Source organism: Gasterosteus aculeatus, chromosome 13 (genome assembly GCF_964276395.1).
Source record: "Gasterosteus aculeatus chromosome 13, fGasAcu3.hap1.1, whole genome shotgun sequence".
Taxonomy (NCBI): Eukaryota; Metazoa; Chordata; class Actinopteri; order Perciformes; family Gasterosteidae; genus Gasterosteus; species Gasterosteus aculeatus.
Window position 1 is genome coordinate 20,402,166 of NC_135701.1, and position 16,586 is coordinate 20,418,751.

The 16,586-nt window shown below is 55.7% G+C and overlaps 1 protein-coding gene across 2 annotated transcripts in view; it reads left to right on the top strand.

Annotated features, from left to right (window-relative positions):
- znrf3 (zinc and ring finger 3) overlaps positions 1-16,586 on the top strand; it is a 39,224-nt gene that overhangs the window by 17,565 nt on the left and 5,073 nt on the right. The window contains exons 2-5 of one of the 2 annotated variants that reach the window (XM_078086163.1): positions 5,325-5,447; positions 14,528-14,602; positions 15,488-15,619; positions 16,063-16,173. In XM_078086163.1, the coding sequence (XP_077942289.1) occupies positions 5,325-5,447; positions 14,528-14,602; positions 15,488-15,619; positions 16,063-16,173 (441 nt within the window). The remainder of the gene's footprint in view (positions 1-5,324; positions 5,448-14,527; positions 14,603-15,487; positions 15,620-16,062; positions 16,174-16,586) is intronic. The other variant, XM_078086164.1, reaches the window with a different exon arrangement.

Sequence of the window (16,586 nt, forward strand, 5' to 3'; positions counted from 1 at the left end):
TAATATGGGCCTATGCTCTAATCCCATTCCAGCGGGCCGAGCAGCAGCAGCTTGCGTCGCATTCCACAACTCCGGGGGCTTTTTGGGGAAGGGGGGAGGGGGGGGGGGGGGGGGCAGCATTCCTCCATGGCCGGGGCCATCAAAGACGCCGCGTGACATCAAAGGCCACTCAGAGCCGAGGTGTTGATGACTGCAATCCTCCCTTTGGTCCACTTTTAGCCCCCTCGGCCCTCACACACACACACACACACACACTCTCAGGCCAGGTATGTGCCCCCCCCCCCCCCCCCCCTTTAGGCTCTCCAGCCGTCCTGCAGCCACATTAATCATAGCTCATTAAGTAGTGACTTTAGTTGTGCTATGGCGAGGGGGGGTGGGGCATATTTGGGGCGGGGGGGCCGCCTTATGTGGGCCGATAGCCTGAGTCGTGTTTTTTTGTTACAGATAAAAAGAATGTTTTGATTATGCTGCATGGCGCGTTTTTTTTTTTCTGAATGTATTTTGCCTCATTTTTTCTTCATTTTTTTGACCGAAAGAGGAAAAAATCCTTTCTTCTTTGGAAGAATGAAGATGAAATCTTCTTCAAAGCGCGTCGGCGAGGGAACCGCCACGATTCGCTCATTAACGAGCCTTGTTTTCCCGTCGCTTGTTGCGTCACGTCGCGCTAATGAACTCGCTAACAAACGTCCCCCCCCCCTCCGGCTCACCTGCTCCGGTTATCGTCCTCTGCACTTCCTCCGCCGGGGACTGAGGGCGGCAGTTGTTTCCACTCCCCCCCCCTTCCTCCAAAATGGTGGCATCAAGCCCAAAGTTGACCCCTGACCTTTGCCGGGCCGTCCTTTGTTCACGTCACTCTGGGTTTCAGAGACTGGAGGGCTGAAAGTGACACTAGGGGGGGACGCACACAGACACACACACACACACACGCCATTGAGGGTTTCAGGATGCACTCGCGGCGAGTTAATAGAGTCACAAGCTCGGCATCCCGCTCCGTGTTAAAGCTGTCAACCCCCGAGCCGTGTGCTGCATATCAGGGCATTTACATGCTATCAGGTGTCCTCCGCTCCCACTGAGACCACCACACGGGTTTGCTTTGCCTGTTGCCATGACGATGGCGCGCAGGTGATTTTTGGGGACGGTTAAGGAGGGGAGGTGTGTGTGTGTGTGTGTGTGTGTGTGTGTGTGTGTGTGTGTGTGGCGTCCTTGACCTGAGTCGTCTCATCCATGTTTGCGGCATTTCAACGACGTACTCGCACGCATGTATTATATGTCACAGGCTTTTATTTTGAAAGGTCAGAACTGATCGGCTCAATGCGCTGACGTCTTTGTGGTGCTAAAGTGCAGGAAAATTAAAAAGTTCCCATACATTTTTATTCTTCAATCCCTCGTGCTCCCTTAGATGATTACCCTGCTCCACCTACGGGGGGTTCTGGCGGCCACACTGAAGCTGGACTGCGGGTGGAGCTCGGCTAATTGTTCCTTTTAGTCCCAGCGGACAAGACAAAAGAGAGGAAGTCTTCATTATTGGAGAGGAGAGGCGAAGGGATCCCTTTACGGCTCTAAAGTTACAGGAGGCGGAGTGTCGGCCCACCTGTAGGGCCCTCCCAGCTGCTCCGCTGTAACTGGACCCCCCCCCCCCCCCCCTCTCCTCAAGGCTACCAGTCCTCTTTGAAGTTATTTCTAGTGCTGGGAAAGAGCGGCAGAAAGTGAGCGGGGAAGTGTGTGTGTGTGTGTGTGTGTGCATCTTAGGTTTGTGTGTCTAATTGTGCATGCTATTCGTAGAAGGCTGCAGCTGAAGACCGCTGCTCCGTCCTTGTGCCCCCGGCCCCCCACCCCCCATTTCAGCCTGACATTGAACCTCCGAGCGAGGACAAGAAAAGTCCCGCAGCCGGTGCCGCTGTGATGTGACGTAAATAAATCAGCGTCTCGTAGAACGAAACCACCGGGTGACTTTGTATCTGTACGAGGAACCGCGGCAGACGTTTCATATATTCAGTTCAAACAGATTTACTACCTTTTTAATCTATTTATTGTTAATGCATCAATCATTAGCGTTCAATTACTTGTAATCAAATGTCATAAATCAGCGGTTAGCTCTCTGCAGCCGAGGACCCCGGCTGCAAATTGTCTTCTGAGCGTTAAACGCGCGATCTGAGGCTTAAAACCTCGCGGCGCTGAGCTACGAGGACTCGCTCCGTCTCCCCCTGGAGACAACTTTCATTTAAACGCGTCCTGAAAGGTTCCTGAACGCATCGTTGGCTGCAAAGAAATTCAAAATGAAACAATTGTTACAATGAGCCAAACATTTGACCAACTCGTTCTGCTTCCAGCTTTATTACGAATAAATGATGAATTCAAATAATGCAGAAGTTGCAGGCGATACGAGTGCAGGATTTGACTATAAAGCGATTCAAACACATGATGAGTCCCTTTTTCTATGTTAAATATATCCGTTTCAGTCATATTTTGGATTTTGGGAGAGGGAAGTGTTGGGGGGGGATTTGAATGTTTCAGACTGCACACACGCCTTCCCTCGGGCGCCGCGGGGCGGGGCGGGGGGGGGGGGGGGGGCAACCTGCCCAGGTTCTTCTTCTGCATTTTTGTGCACATGTGAAACCGGGAGCGACGTTTGTGAAGCTTTGCAGGCTTCTCCTTCACTGTGAGGGGGGGGGGGGGTTGTTTCATCTTTGGACAACTTTGGTCGTTTAGTTTTTAAACTTAACTTTTTATTTTTTGTATTCCTTTTTAGGGTGACTAGTTTTCATTTGAAGTGAGGATCTCCCCCCCCCCACCGCTCACACACCCAGCTGTGCAGAATAAAAAGCCAAGCTCTCTCATGCGGAGGCGATATTGGGTGTATAGGGGGGGGGGGGGGTTGGGGGGCTGTAACCAGGGCCACCAATAATTTAGGGGGAAGAGCGGCAGAGGGGAAAGTGGGGGGGTCGGTGGCCGTTGTGTGATCAAAGGCTCAGCGAATTGTGTCACAGACAGACGGAGAAGAATGGCGTTGGACGGTGTGACTTGCATTTTGATTTCCTCTGAGAGCTGGAGTGGTGGTGGTGGGGGGGGGGGGGGGGTAGAAGAAGGGTCCTGTTTTGATCCCATTACCAACTGCTGTCAGGTCACTTGTTGGTGGAGGAGAAGGCCATAAAGGACGGGGAGGGACGGAGCTGCTTCCATTGTTTTTTCTCTCTAATCCAAAGTGTGATTTGTACCATCGAGCAACTTAAGCTGCTTCAGTTCAAAGCTTGTTTATGAAAAGTCTCTCAAAACGATGAGGTATCAGTGCCGTGTGAGCCCCAAACAGAGGAGGGCATCGTCCCGTGGGAGGCGGACCCTTCTCTACAGGTGCCCCTTTTCCTTTTTTTTTTTTGCAGAAAGGGGGTGTGGCCAGCCTGAGTGACAAGTGGAGTTCAAATCCCCACCAGGATTTCATTGAAAGAGTGGCCTCTGTAACGGGATATTCATGTGAAAGGCTGCCTCCCCTCCTGCCCCCCCACTTCCTCCCCCCCCAGGCCCCGGGCCAGTGACGGCCGGGCAAAACAAGAGCCGCCCCCTTGTGGCGCTTCAGGGGCGTCTGATGCCCTCCACCCGGAGCCCTGGGCACGGAGGAGCGGCGGCAAAGTGGAGCTACGCGGCGTTTCCAGTGGGGTGCGCTTGATTTGGGGGCCTAGCGGGAGGAAGCTAGCAGAGAACTCATGTCATTTTGTGTGTGTGTGTGTGTGTGTGTGTGTGTGTGCGCCCGGTCAGTTGCTTTGACCCACTTCAGCTCTCTGATCCCAACCAAGCGCCGTCTTCCTCTCTCTGTTTTCGCTCCCCACATCCGTCGCACGCCTCCGTCAACAGTCCTCTGGTGGAGGTAATGGCGCAATGGCCCGCCTCTACAATAACAACATGGTCCACAACAACAACAACATCACTGCCTCATTTGGAGCGCAAGAGCCCATCCGCACAATGGCCCAGTGTTGGGGCACCCGGGGGTGCAGGCGGGGCCCCCCGCTGCCAGCCTGTGCTCTCCGTACGCGTCGTCCGTGTGTCTTTGGTCTTAAATGTCCCTATGACTCTCCAGTGGTCCACCTGATCTGCATTTGACCCCCCCCACACCCCCCGGGGTCAGGAGCTTGACCCCTCTGCCTTGTGGCACTGAAGTGACGAGGCGCCTCCCGAATATCTCATCAATTGGCCCGCTGCACGACCAACCTGCTCCCAGCGTGGTGAAGTGGGGGCCAAAGGTCGGGGGGGGGGGGGTCGACGGAGGGAGAAGGGTATCTCGGGTCATCAGCAGCGGCCCGGGGCCGGGAGGGGGACCCGGAGTAGCCGGGGGGCTCGGCGCCACGGCGCAGGCTGACTGCGTGGTGGTCATCGGGTTAATGGGATAAGTGGCCTGCAGGTCAGTGTGGCCCCGTTCGAATGCTAATGCGGGAGCTGGTCTTTGCACTGTTGCCATGGCGACGGAGGGATCCAGGATTGTTGCACTTAGGCTACAGTTTTAACCGGACCTCGTCTTGATCATCGTAGTTCGTTCACCCTCTCCGGTCTTTCATTTTGTTTCTGGCTTCCTCGTCCCGCCGCGAGTGAGGCCGACTTCCCTCGCGGCGCAGACGCTTCGGTCGGCTTGCTCTTCCGGTCTCCTCTTCTGTAAACATCGCCTTTTGGCTCCGGCTCTGCGGAGCTTTCCTGGCGCCGACAACTGGGCCAATCTGCGGGCCTTAAAGTGTAACGAGAGGTCGGGTGGACGCTAATCTGACTCCCGAGAGCAGATCAGACGCATCCGGTCACTCTGCGTCTGCGCCGATCCGGATGGAAATGGCAGCTAACGCTAATGAGCAGCAAACAGCAGTGGACTTCACGCACCTTTCCATAAGTAGGGATCCTGTGGGTCCCGCACGCATACTGACGCTCCCCCCTTTCATCGTGGCGAATAGGTGACGTGTGGATTAGAAATGAGCTTGAAATGCGACTTGCCTAACACGTCTTTTCGAAACCTTTTTCCGGGCATTGTTTTGTTGCGTCAGCTGTAGCTGGTTTTAGATATCGGGCTCGACAGCCAGGGTTGCCGTCGGCGACCAATCACAGGTGGCCGTCCCTTTTTGACGTATCAAAAGTAGAGGCAGCAAAAGGTGCGGCGCAGAAGTTTGATATTTCTAATTCATAACGTAACGTGGCCTCTCCTGATGTTCACCAAGCAGACTGAACTACGCAAACACTAAGTAACTAGAACCAGCCGCCATGTTTCCACTTCCTGCAAACCAAAGCTGAATCGAACCGCCGGTGTCGGACTTGAGTACTGACCTTGTCTCCTTGTCTCCTTGTCTCCTTTGCAGATGCATCCTTTGGGACTGTGTAATAACAATGATGACGAGGACCTCTACGAGTACGGCTGGGTCGGAGTGGTGAAGCTGGAGCAGCCAGAGCTGGACCCCAGTTGCCTCACCGTGCTGGGAAAGGTAACGAACCGCTCGTGTACAGCAATGCATCTTGGGATCGAGCGAGCGGCTTGAGCCTTTGTTGGAGACAACCTGCAGTTTGGACTGTTGTTAATCACGCTGATTCATTCACATCAATATTCAAGGTGAAAATAGTCATTGTTGTTTCGTTTCCAGCTGGTGTCCACAGCTGCTTTGGTAGTTGAACTACTTCATATTTGGTCAATGCAATTGGAACTTTGGGTCGGGAGGTTTTTCGGGTGCACGAGCGACGAGTTACGCAAACGTCCCCCCCCCCCCCCTTTTTTTTTTTTAGAAAAAAGAATTCATCCCGGATCTTGTAGTCAGTCAGGGGGGACAATTCACGGGTGGGTGATTTGGTTTCTCACTTCCTACCCCGGGGGTGGGGGGGGGGGGGGGGGGGAATGAAGCTGAGCTGAAACCCTCCCTCGTCCGTCACCACCAACCGCAGCCGCCCCCCCCCACCTCCCCCTCCCTGCTATCTCCAGTGCTCCCAGGCCCCGCTGGAGTCTGCGAGTAGTATTTTATCATGCTTTAATTAAGTGTTCCTCTTGATGGAATGTTCCAACATTCCCCAGAGGGTGGGGGAGATGGGGGAGGTGGGTGAGGGGGGGGGGGGTTCATAGTCTCATCTATCCTGTGCATGCCCGCTGACAGAAAGAGAGCAGCCATTCATGCTTTGAGGAGAGACACACGGGTTACTACACTAACTAGAACTCTCTCTACTTTGCACCGGGACGCGGCGATCGTGGGATTTTATTCTTTTACTTTTTTTTTTTTTTCATGGCGGTGAAGGTTTTAAAGGGGAACTCCACCGATTTTTCACACATCAAAGTTTGTTTGCACTTCCCGGGGAGCGCTAGTGCACACAGCGCGCCGACACAAATGCACAAAGGCCTTTTGTCCAGAGGGAGCCGTGTGAAGTCTGACAAAGCTCCCGTTGCTTTGTGGGTAATGTAGGCACCCTGGGGAAGGATGCGTGGGGGGGGGGGGGCGGATGACGTCTCCGGTCCTGCTGCGTTGATTCCGCGTGGGGTTTCACCGCCTGGCGGCGTGATGGGAGCGTTCTGCTGAAATGGTCTGGTATCGAACAGGATACGGCGTACAACTACGACCCCCCCCCCCCCCTAACCCTAACCCTAGGAGGGGTCGCCCATTGTTGCATCTTGACAGAGCCCCTCCTCCCCTGGGGGCCCAACACAGCTGGGTGCTTGCGTTGGCACTGCCGCTTTTTGCCCCCCCCCGCCCCCACCAGGCCATGTTGCCCAGTCTGGGTCCGGATACTATGCCCGCTCGTACCCACTCACCCCGCCTCACTCATCATAGTCACCCCCCCCAACCCCCACCCGAGCCCCAGCTGCACCACCCCCTACCCGACTGGCCCCTGACTGAACCCAAGAGCCCGCTCCACTTTGCTGCCACCAGCAGTGTTGTGGTCCTGTCAATTTAGATTCCATTCAATTACAGGATCCCAAATACGTGTCCGGGGACACAGCCCCTCCCCCCCTCCCCCCTGCCCCCCCCCCAGCTTTGCTTAGCAGCTAGTCAACAAGCAGCAACGGGCATTCCCTCCTCTGATACCAGGAAGGTTCTTAACCTTCTTCAGGTCGTCTGATTGGCTTCTGCTTTTGGGGGAGGAGCTAGTTTTCCCTGCAGAGCGACGTGGACCAGACACGGGCCACGCGTGGCTGTGCTGCGCCAAGGGATCGATGTAGTGTTTCAAATAGAAATGCTGTGACTTTTACTGAAATAGTGACTCAAGGATTTATTTTATTTCCACCACCAGCTGCTGCTGCTCGCAGAGAGAAATCCGCAAAGCGGAGCAGGAAGCGGAGGAAGTCACGCCGGCCTTTTGAAGTGCACGTGGAAGCCTGAGCAGAGTGCCGCCGTGTCATGTATATGTGCACAGTTTGTTCCTGCGCTTCCTGCCCGGGGCCTCTCGAGGCCTGTTAGACCCCCGACTCCCGTGTGCCACATCTGTGGCCCCTCCCCCAACAGCAGGAAACCCCCCCCCCCGAGCAGCTGACTGCGTTTGAGGCCCCCCCCCCTTCCCTCTCAGTACAGAATCATGCGCGCATGCTTCCCGCTCCGGTCCAACTCTTTAGTGCGGTCGGCAACATATTTTTGGTTGTCGTTTCCTTCCTCGCTGCCTGACTTTCTCAGAGCCGGGCGCCCTCCCTCCTCCTCCTCCTCCTCCTCCTCCTCCTCCTCCTCCTCCTCCTCCTCCTCCTCCTCCTCCTCCTCCTCCTCCTTCTTCTTCTTCTTCTTCTTTTCAGTTTCTGTTTTGGCAGCTCCTCTGGAACATGAAATCATGCCGCTGGCTTCCATTGGCGGCGGCCCGGCCCGGTCAGGCCCTTTGTCGGCGTGCCAGCGAGATATGTCGTCTTTCAAGTACGGCGGTGTCGGGCCCAGCGCCCCCCCCCCCCCCCCCCTCAGCGCGCGCCGCCTCTTCCCCTTTCATCCTCCTCAGGCTCCCATGACATCAGCGCGTCTCCTTTGGCGAGCGGGTGGCTGGGATTTGCGTCTCGCTCGGTCCAACTTTTTCTTTTCTCTTTTATCTGCACCCCCCCCCCCTCCCCCCCCTCCCACCCGCGGCTGGTGTACAGCGAGCCTCTCTGGCCGGCGCAGCATGTTAAACCTCCCTGGTATGCGCTTGCTGTTGTGTGGCCTGGCGCTGCCCTCGACCAGCCACCGGTTCCAGCGGCCAAAGACAACGGTCTCATTCGCGGCGGAGCGCCGCCGGCCCGAGACCGGCCGCTCCAAAAGCACTCGAAAAATACCCGCAGCGACGGGGGCCGGCGGCGTCTCGTAGCGACGGGGGCCGGTCGGCGTCTCGTAGCGACGTGTCCACCCAGAAAATACGGCTCGCGTCTTTGAAGCGGCACACTCACGTTCACCCGTCTTTGACACATATACCCCCCCCCCTCTCACGGAACCCTGTGAGTGCGTCTGTGTGTCTCTCTCGGCCCGGGGCCCCCCGGCGCTGGCACGGTGGGGCAGCGTGCCGGGGCAAACAGCTGTTGCGTCTTAGTGCTAAGTGGCTTTTGGACTCTTACCGAGAGAGAGAGAGGCCTGTGTGTGTCTGCAGGGGGGAGAGAGAGCGAGAGAGAGCGAGGTGGAGAAATGGCGGCAGATGAGTGTGACATTGCACACACTCAGGTGTGCGCTGGAGGTCGTGCCGGGGCCGCGGCGGCACCAGCAGGGTGTCAAGCCGCAGGGCTTGTTGTGAGAGGGGCTTCAATGCTGGATTGAACTGGCTGCATTTTGAGCCCCTCACCCCCCTCTCACCCTCCACGTCGGACCACTTGTAATACGGCCATCCGGCCTGGGCGGGCGTGCGTGCGTCAGCTCTTCTGTGTGGAGGAGGATCAGCTGGCGATGACCTCACCGGGGCGCCGCCGTCACTCGCTCCTCACTTCAGAAAGAAGAAAAAGCAAATGTGTTTCGGTTAAATGGCGTCGGCGGTAATTGATTCACACCGATGCCGCGCGGGGGAGAGATTTTAGCGGGACGTAGAAAAGCGATTTTGGCTTCGTCGAAGAACGTTTTTTCGCGGCTTCGACGCCTCCAGAAGGTGTTTCTATCGCGGCGGCGCGAGAACATCCAACGGCGCTGGTCGTTCACGGCTCTCACACCGACATCAGCACGCACGTGACGCAGCGGCGCATTCACAGCTTGTTTTGGGGCTGATCAAAGTTTCCACTGTGGCCCCCCCCCAACCGTCCCATTTCGACAACCCCCTCGAAAGGTCCCCTCTCCTAAATCACCGCTTCACCACGTTTCACGGCGCTCGGAGGCACCCGGGACCCCACTGCGCCCGTTGCCATGGTCACTGGGAAGCTCCTTGTGTCATGTGGCTCAAAGTGAGCCGTCCCCGGGCCGAATTATCCGCCTTTCAATGGGGGGGGGGCAAATGACCATTATTAGACTTCACAGCTCAGGCCCCTATTTAAAGAGAAGAAAGGAGCCCCGGGGATTTAAGATGAGAGATGGAGGGAGAGCGAGAGAATAACGAGAGGAGGGGAAATGGGAGGGAAGTTGTTTTTCTCCTTTCTTTTTTTGTTGCATTGATCATTTTTTTTTCCACAATTATTTGAAAGTCACCCCGAAAGCTCTGCCGTCGGTCAAACCGAAAACCAAATCTCCCAAAAGACGGCACCAGACATCCCCCCGTCCCCCCGTCCCCCCCGTCCACCTTCCCTCTGTCCATCCCCGTCTCAGCCCGTCGCTCTGATGCTGCGTGAGAATCCTCACGTCTGTCGGGGGCCGCGTTGCCTTTCAGGGCGCGGAAGCCCCACCCAAGAGGCACGGCGAGCTAATCTGATGGGAACGCACCGCCGAGAGACGTTGGCGCCGATAACAAAGCGACGTTTGAAAAGGCCGTGAAACGAGCTCGGCTGTTGCTCGGCTGTAGGGGAGTAAAATGTACAACGTTTTACTCTGAAAGGGAGTGATCTAAAGTACTTTATGGTAGTACCTGGTCAGTCCAGGACACGGCAGCAACAATGAGGCGTTTGTATCAGAGTGGCGGATGAATGAGGTAAACACACCCGGTTGTTGCGCCATCTGGCAGCCATATACAGTTCAAATCCCATTTACGGCCTCGGACTTCCATCTTTTTGAAGTTATCTTTATTGGGACGCAATAAAAGGAAAAGCAGCTCGCAGGTGAGGAGGAGGAACCGGGCCATCAGCTCACCGTTTAGTGGACCAACTGGATGTCCCATAAGGGACCCGGGCAGCGTCCTCTCCAGAACGTCAGTGAATCTGCCGAAACGAAATGGACAACCGGCCGCTAGGAGAGTAGGACATTTAAGAAATGATGTGTTCTTTGCCAGGAGACTTTTTCCAATTTGTGTTGTTCGACGTTTGTTCCACCTTCGGTTGAGAGACGGAATCCGAATTTTCCTCCTCCTTCAGAGTTCCAGGCTCCATGACTGACGTCAGACAATCGCATTGATCTCTAATGATTGTCATCATTTCTCACCGTCACTTTCAACTTTACGTCGGCGTTGGGACGAGTCGACGCGCTCGCTGGGCGCCGCAGTACGTCGGGCCGGGCGAGGGCGACAGGAAGTACGAGCAGGCGGGACTAACGTGTGCATTTAGGAAGAGGGACGATTGGATTTCCCGAGGAACGTCACGCTTCGTTTTATCTTCACACGAAGGAGCCGCCATTCATCTCAGTCCGCCTTCATCGCCGCATGATGAGCCTTCAAACGTTAGAGAGTTCTTTGAAAGAATGAAGTCATTATGTGATTATGTGCCGTAGCGGTGCTCCAGGCAGTTGCTTGCTGAGGTTCGCTCTGTTGATGTCACCAAGAACAATGTCTGGGGAGTCTGGGGTGTTTTTAGCTCGGTGATCTGCGTCAGAGCGCCTCCCTCACATCGACTCCTGAGGAAAGCAGCTGCTCCTCCAACCCAAAGCTCGCCGGAAGGCTTCGTACCAGTGCGTTGTCTGATGAACAAGAGTTCGGACCAGAGAATATCAATGGATATCAGGTCTGCATTTGGTAGATATGCAGCAACATGGATACGAAAGGGAGACCTTAGGGGTGTTATGATGAGGTGGTCCGCCTCAGTCCCTCTCAACCCCTTAATGGGGCCGGCTTTCTGCTAAAGGTCCACTAACGGGCCCCCTCCCACTCGCACACCACACACACACACACACACACACACACGCTCACACTCACGTGCATTTCGAAAGCACAATTCTCTTGCATAATTCTGGTTATGCAATGGTGGGTGAACGGCCACCCCACATTGTGCGCTGAGGCAGAATTGGGGGTGGGAGGGGGGTCGGTCGGTGGGGGTTACTGGTCGGGAAAGAGGAGACGAGGAACAGAAGGAGCCGTTGAAGCACAGAGATTAGCAGCTTTAAAGAGGTGAAAGCATCTTTGCATCTCGGCTCCTTTTGTCCTCCACAGAGCTGGTTTTTCCCTCCAAAGTTGACTCGCACCTTTTTTCTTTCTATTAAAAGAAGCTTTTCTCGCCATCGTCTGGAAGCGTCTTGGCGAAAAACATCTGCCCTCGTAGAGGAAATTGATCTGAAGGGGGACGAGAGCTGAGGGCACGTCATCGTTCTCCGTTTGCTCCCGCTCATGCTAGGTAGTTAGCGTAGAAAACTGCTAGTTCTTCCAGGAGCAAACTGGGAGGGGATTCAGCGGAAAGGAGTCGTCGGCAGAATTGAGCTCGGCGAGGTTATTCGAGTTCCCGCCGCGGCGGGTTTCAGGGCGGTGCTGACGGAACAGGAAAGTCATTACGGGGCGGTGACGCAGCGGGCCGGCGCATCCCGCCGCCGCCAGGGGCGTCGAACCAGTTGATCACGAGTCCCACAGCCAACGGCGATTATCTCAAGTACCTGCAAACACAATAAATGGTCCCGTCGGAGACGCGTCGACTTCAAACGGCGGCGAGGAATGCGCCTTCTCAAATGACTGAACACTGTTGCAATGAAAGTGGCGAGATGGTACAGTGCGTTCGTACTTTTCATTTCTGTCTCCCGAGCTTCCTTTTGTCCCGGCAAACGCAGGCAGCGAGAAAGGACAGAAGTAGAAAAGGACGTGCTGGGGGGGGGGGGGGGGCGGCTGTGACCACATACAAGAAAATCCATGGGAGAAAAGTATGCCTTTATCTTTTAATAAACCGTAAAGCCAGGAGGCAACATGAAATTACAGCATAATAGCAGTGGAGAGTCTTCTGAAGACTTAATTGCCTTAATTATAGCAGTGCAGAGGAGGAAAGAGAAAGGAGGCGAGCGGAGGAGAAGAAAGCAGCAAAGAAAGCGAGTAGAGGAGCAAGTGGGCGAGCCAGATGTCGCAGGTGTAATCCAGGTGTTTTTCCACCTCCTCGCTCCTCGGCGACAACACATCCCAGCATGCACCGCGCGAGCGACGGAGGGCTGAGAAAAGTCTTCTTCCCAGACGCCTCAGATCTGTGGAGCTGGCAGCTTCGCTCCGGGATGCTAAACATAGCCTTCGTTTTCCTCCGTGTCTAGACTGGCTTCTCTCTGCTGCGGGCTCCCCCTCCTTTTTCCCTCCACTCGGGGGGGGGGAGGGGGAGCCCTAATCCTCATGCCTATCAGGAACCTGTTATTTGTGCACGCTTTCTTGGACTCAGATCCTTTTTAAAGTAAAAACCCAGACAGAAACGTGCAATTCCTGCACTTGGAAACCGGCCTTCGTTAAAGCACGCGCGCATTGTCTGCAGAACGTGCAGAGAAGTTCTTCTTCTGCGGTGAAAATGGAGTTTAATATTAATAATCATCGATTATTTGGTTCGACTTGATGAAAACCCGGAAGCCGAGGGTCAACCCTCGACTGCGCGAGCGGCTCTCGCTTGTAGTCCTTTCCCCCCTGCGAGGGCGAAGCCTCGCGTCTTCTGAGAGCGCCCGCTTCGCCCCCCGTGGCTGCATTCTTGTGTTGTCGTCAGGCAAGTCGGTGCACTGCGGCGGGGGCCCGTCCGACCGGGGAGATTCTTCAGGAGGGAGACGTCTTTCTCCTCGCCGAGCGCTGTTAATTATTAACCCGGGCGCGCCGACATCAAAGCAGCCGGCTGGTGCCGAATTAAATGGAGGGCCGGAGCCCGGGCAGAGAGGGTGAGGGGGGGGGGGGGGGGGCAGAGAGTACAATGTTGGTTTATGTAAAGGAGGCCAGGCCGAGGAGGAAGTGGGAGGAGCCCCCACACACTGCGGCGGGATTGGACCAGTTTGGGGGGGTAATTAGTCCTTAACAAGCTGATCAGTTTGTCCGTGGCTAAAAGCAAAGGAGGGGGGGGGGGGGGGGGTAATTGAGACGTAGCTCGACACACAGTATTTTGTTTTTTTGGGGGGAAAGTGGAATTGCCAGTACGGTTCCCCCCCCCCCCCCCCCATATCAAAGGCCTTTTGTCAGTTTGCTTTTATCTTTCTCTTGCTGCGACTTGTCCACGCAGCAGCAGTCAAACACAATGGTGTGTGTGTGTGTGTGTGTGTGTGTGTGTGTGTGTGTGTGTGTGTGTGTGTGTGTGTGTGTGTGTTGCATATTCTACGTTGCCGTCTCTCATTGACAGTGATTGACAGGTCGGCATCTCGCCTCTCGAGGGAGGAAGAAGCGCAGCGCTTTGAAGGGGGGGGGGAGGGGTGAAGCCGCTGCAGCTACACCGCCGGGTTTAATGTTTAATGTCACAAACCCCCGCGGAAACGATGTTTACAGGTGACAGTTCGAGTTGTGGAATGTGCCGTTAAGTTTACGTGGCGGGACGCGACTAGTCGCCGCCGAGCTGCAGGTGGACGAGTAACAAAGCACCACGCCGGGTGGAGGAGGAGGAGGGGTTTGTGATGACAAGCGTTTGCTGTGCTGGTATCACCATCAGTCATGATCGTTACCGCGGTTACCGCGCACATCCAAAGCAAAAGTTACGCGTTACGAGCAGAAACCACATCTCCCCGTCTTCTGTCTGTCTCTGTCCTCTGTAGGCGCCTGCAGACTGCAGCGGGGACAGTCTGAGTCACAGCACTGTACTCTGTCACTTTGACCCCCCCCCCCCCCCGTTACGAGGAGCCCGAGGCCTCTCGATAAAACCAGGATATGATCCCAGCAGCGCTATTTTAGATCATGTAGCGCCGGCCGAGTTTAGATAACGATGCTCTTTTTTTATTCCCTGACGAGAGGAAAGCAATTTGGATTCTGCGAGGAGATACTGGTGGTTGTGCAGATCCAAGCTTTTTCCTTTTATCTTTTGCCTTTGGCAGGAGGCTTCAATAAGGAGGGGGGGGGAGAGGGGGGGGGGGGGGGGGGGGGGGGGGTCTCTGCACTGCGAGATGAAAGAAGTTCACATTTCTGGCGGTTGGCAAATCTGCGACAAACTTTATTTAACTGTCCCGATGTGTCCCGCGAGTGACATCGACGGCCTGTTTACCTCCGCCGCTCTCTTCTTCTTCCTCCTCCTCCTCCTCTTCCTCCTCGGCTCCCTCCAGGTGGCCACCCGGGCAGACGCCTCCCTCTAGCGGCCCGGGGTGTGCGCGTGGAGAACACTTCTTCTCCTGGTTCGCCGTTAAAATGCATCTAAGGATTTGTCTCCGTCTGCCTTGTTGTCCTGCAGGCGAGGCGAGCGGTGCAGCGCGGAGCCACAGCCGTCATCTTTGATGTGTCGGAGAACCCGGATGCCATCGACCAGGTTTGTGCACGCCTAAAAACCTTTTGTGCACGCGTGTGTGTGTGTGTGTGTGTGTGTGTCTACCTGAGGCCTTGGAGCGTTGAGCGGTGCACGGCTCCTCCTATTGGGGGCTGAAGGTGGATATCCAGGTTGAGCTTTCACTGGGCCGCGACCAAACTCCCGCTAAGCTCGATGATGGCGCACGTTGCGTCGCCCGCCCCTCCCCCCCCCCCCCCCGCGGCTCTGCGGCGCATGTCATTTCTCGCCGCACGCATCCAGGCGCTCCGCATTCCTGCGCTCTTCCTGTGCCGTTAAGAAGTAGAAGGCAACAATCGCGCCTTTTGTCGCGAGGATCGTGATGCCGTGGTATTCGTCCTCCAGCCTCAGCCGGGTCTGGACAGGTTTTTTCTTCCTCGCCGCCTCCTCTGCGTCGTAAAGCGCCTCGCTGACAGATAAAAGGCATCAGGAAACCACATGAAAGGCAGCGCTGGGCGGCTGTGTTAAATTCCCCCGGGAGGCTCTTCCAGTCAGCAGGGACGGGACCCACAAGGCCGAGGGGCAGGGAGGAGGAGCTTAGCGAGAATTAAGCCCCCCCCCCCCCCCTCCTTCCCGGCTGAAATTAAGAGCGAAGCTTCAGGAAGTTATGCACTCCGCCGCCCCTCGGCCTCTTTTTGTGCTTCGCAGGGACTGAAATACTTCCTAGACAGCAATAAACAATAAGCACAAGCTGAGATGTTCAGATGTTCTTCTCGCCCTCATCCTCAAGCCGGATCCTACATTTCCCACAATGCCACCTAAGACAGTCGTCCCCCTCGTTTACCAAACAAATAACACGGCTTTGTTCCGTATTAGGACGTCGGTGTCTGACGGAGCGCTCGCTCGCTCTCTCTCTCTCTCTCCTTGCAGCTCAACCAGGTGGCCGAGGACCCCCTGAAGCGGCCCGTGGTCTACGTGAAGGGCAACGACGCCGTCAAGCTCATGAACATCGTCAACAAGCAGAAGGTGGCTCGCGCTCGGATACAACACAGACCCCCGAGGGTAAGCGCACACGCCCACCGCCTCCAACCACACGCGTGTGTGTGTGTGTGTGTGTGTGTGTGTGTGTGGGGGACTAATCTGAGGCACATGGCGGCAACGTGAGGACGAGGAGAACATGTCTGTGAGGCCCGCGCACCAAACGGCTTCTCAGATGTGAAGACAAACGGAAATTCCAGCTGTGAGATGTGACCCCCCCACCTTTTCTGTGTGTTTTTTCCCCTCTTTTGGGCAGATTAATATCGGCCATTCAAAGCGCTGTTTGTTTGCTCTGAATATCTGACCAGAGGTGCGGCACGCTTTGAGCTCAGGCGACTTGAGCCGAGCGCGAGGAGACGTTTAGGAACGTGCAAACTATCCCGTCAACTCTTGGTCCTCCCAAGAAGACACGCAGGCGCCGGGTCTTGTCTCTCGGCTTTGTTTGACAGCTGTGTCTGTGTCCACAGCAGCCCACGGAGTACTTCGACATGGGCATCTTCCTGGCGTTCTTCGTGGTCGTGTCGCTGGTTTGCCTCATCCTGCTCATCAAGATCAAGCTGAAGCAGAGGAGAAGCCAGGTGAGCTGCGTTCCTCCTCCCCCGCCGCCTCCCCTATCTCCCCCCCTCCCCCGACGCCGATGACTCCTTTCCTCTCGCGCCGTTTAATGTCGCGGCGCGCGAGGCGGGTTTAGCGTTTAATTAACGCGGATCAGAGGTGTCGCGACGGAGCAGACGAGACGTGTTTAATCCTGACAGGAAACCTGTGTGTGTGTGTGTGTGTGTGTGTGTGTGTGTGTGTGGCTAATTAAAGATGAAATGAATAGATTGGATATTGTCTTCACAGTATAAACATTTCCTTTCCGGTTTAACGGTGAGCGACGATGCTTTTGGGATCAGTTTAAAGATTCCTCAAGTCTCCGAATTCGCCTTTTTATAACCCGCCATGACGTCATCGCTCTCTCGCCGACCGGCTCGCCCTGTGCCTGCGGGCG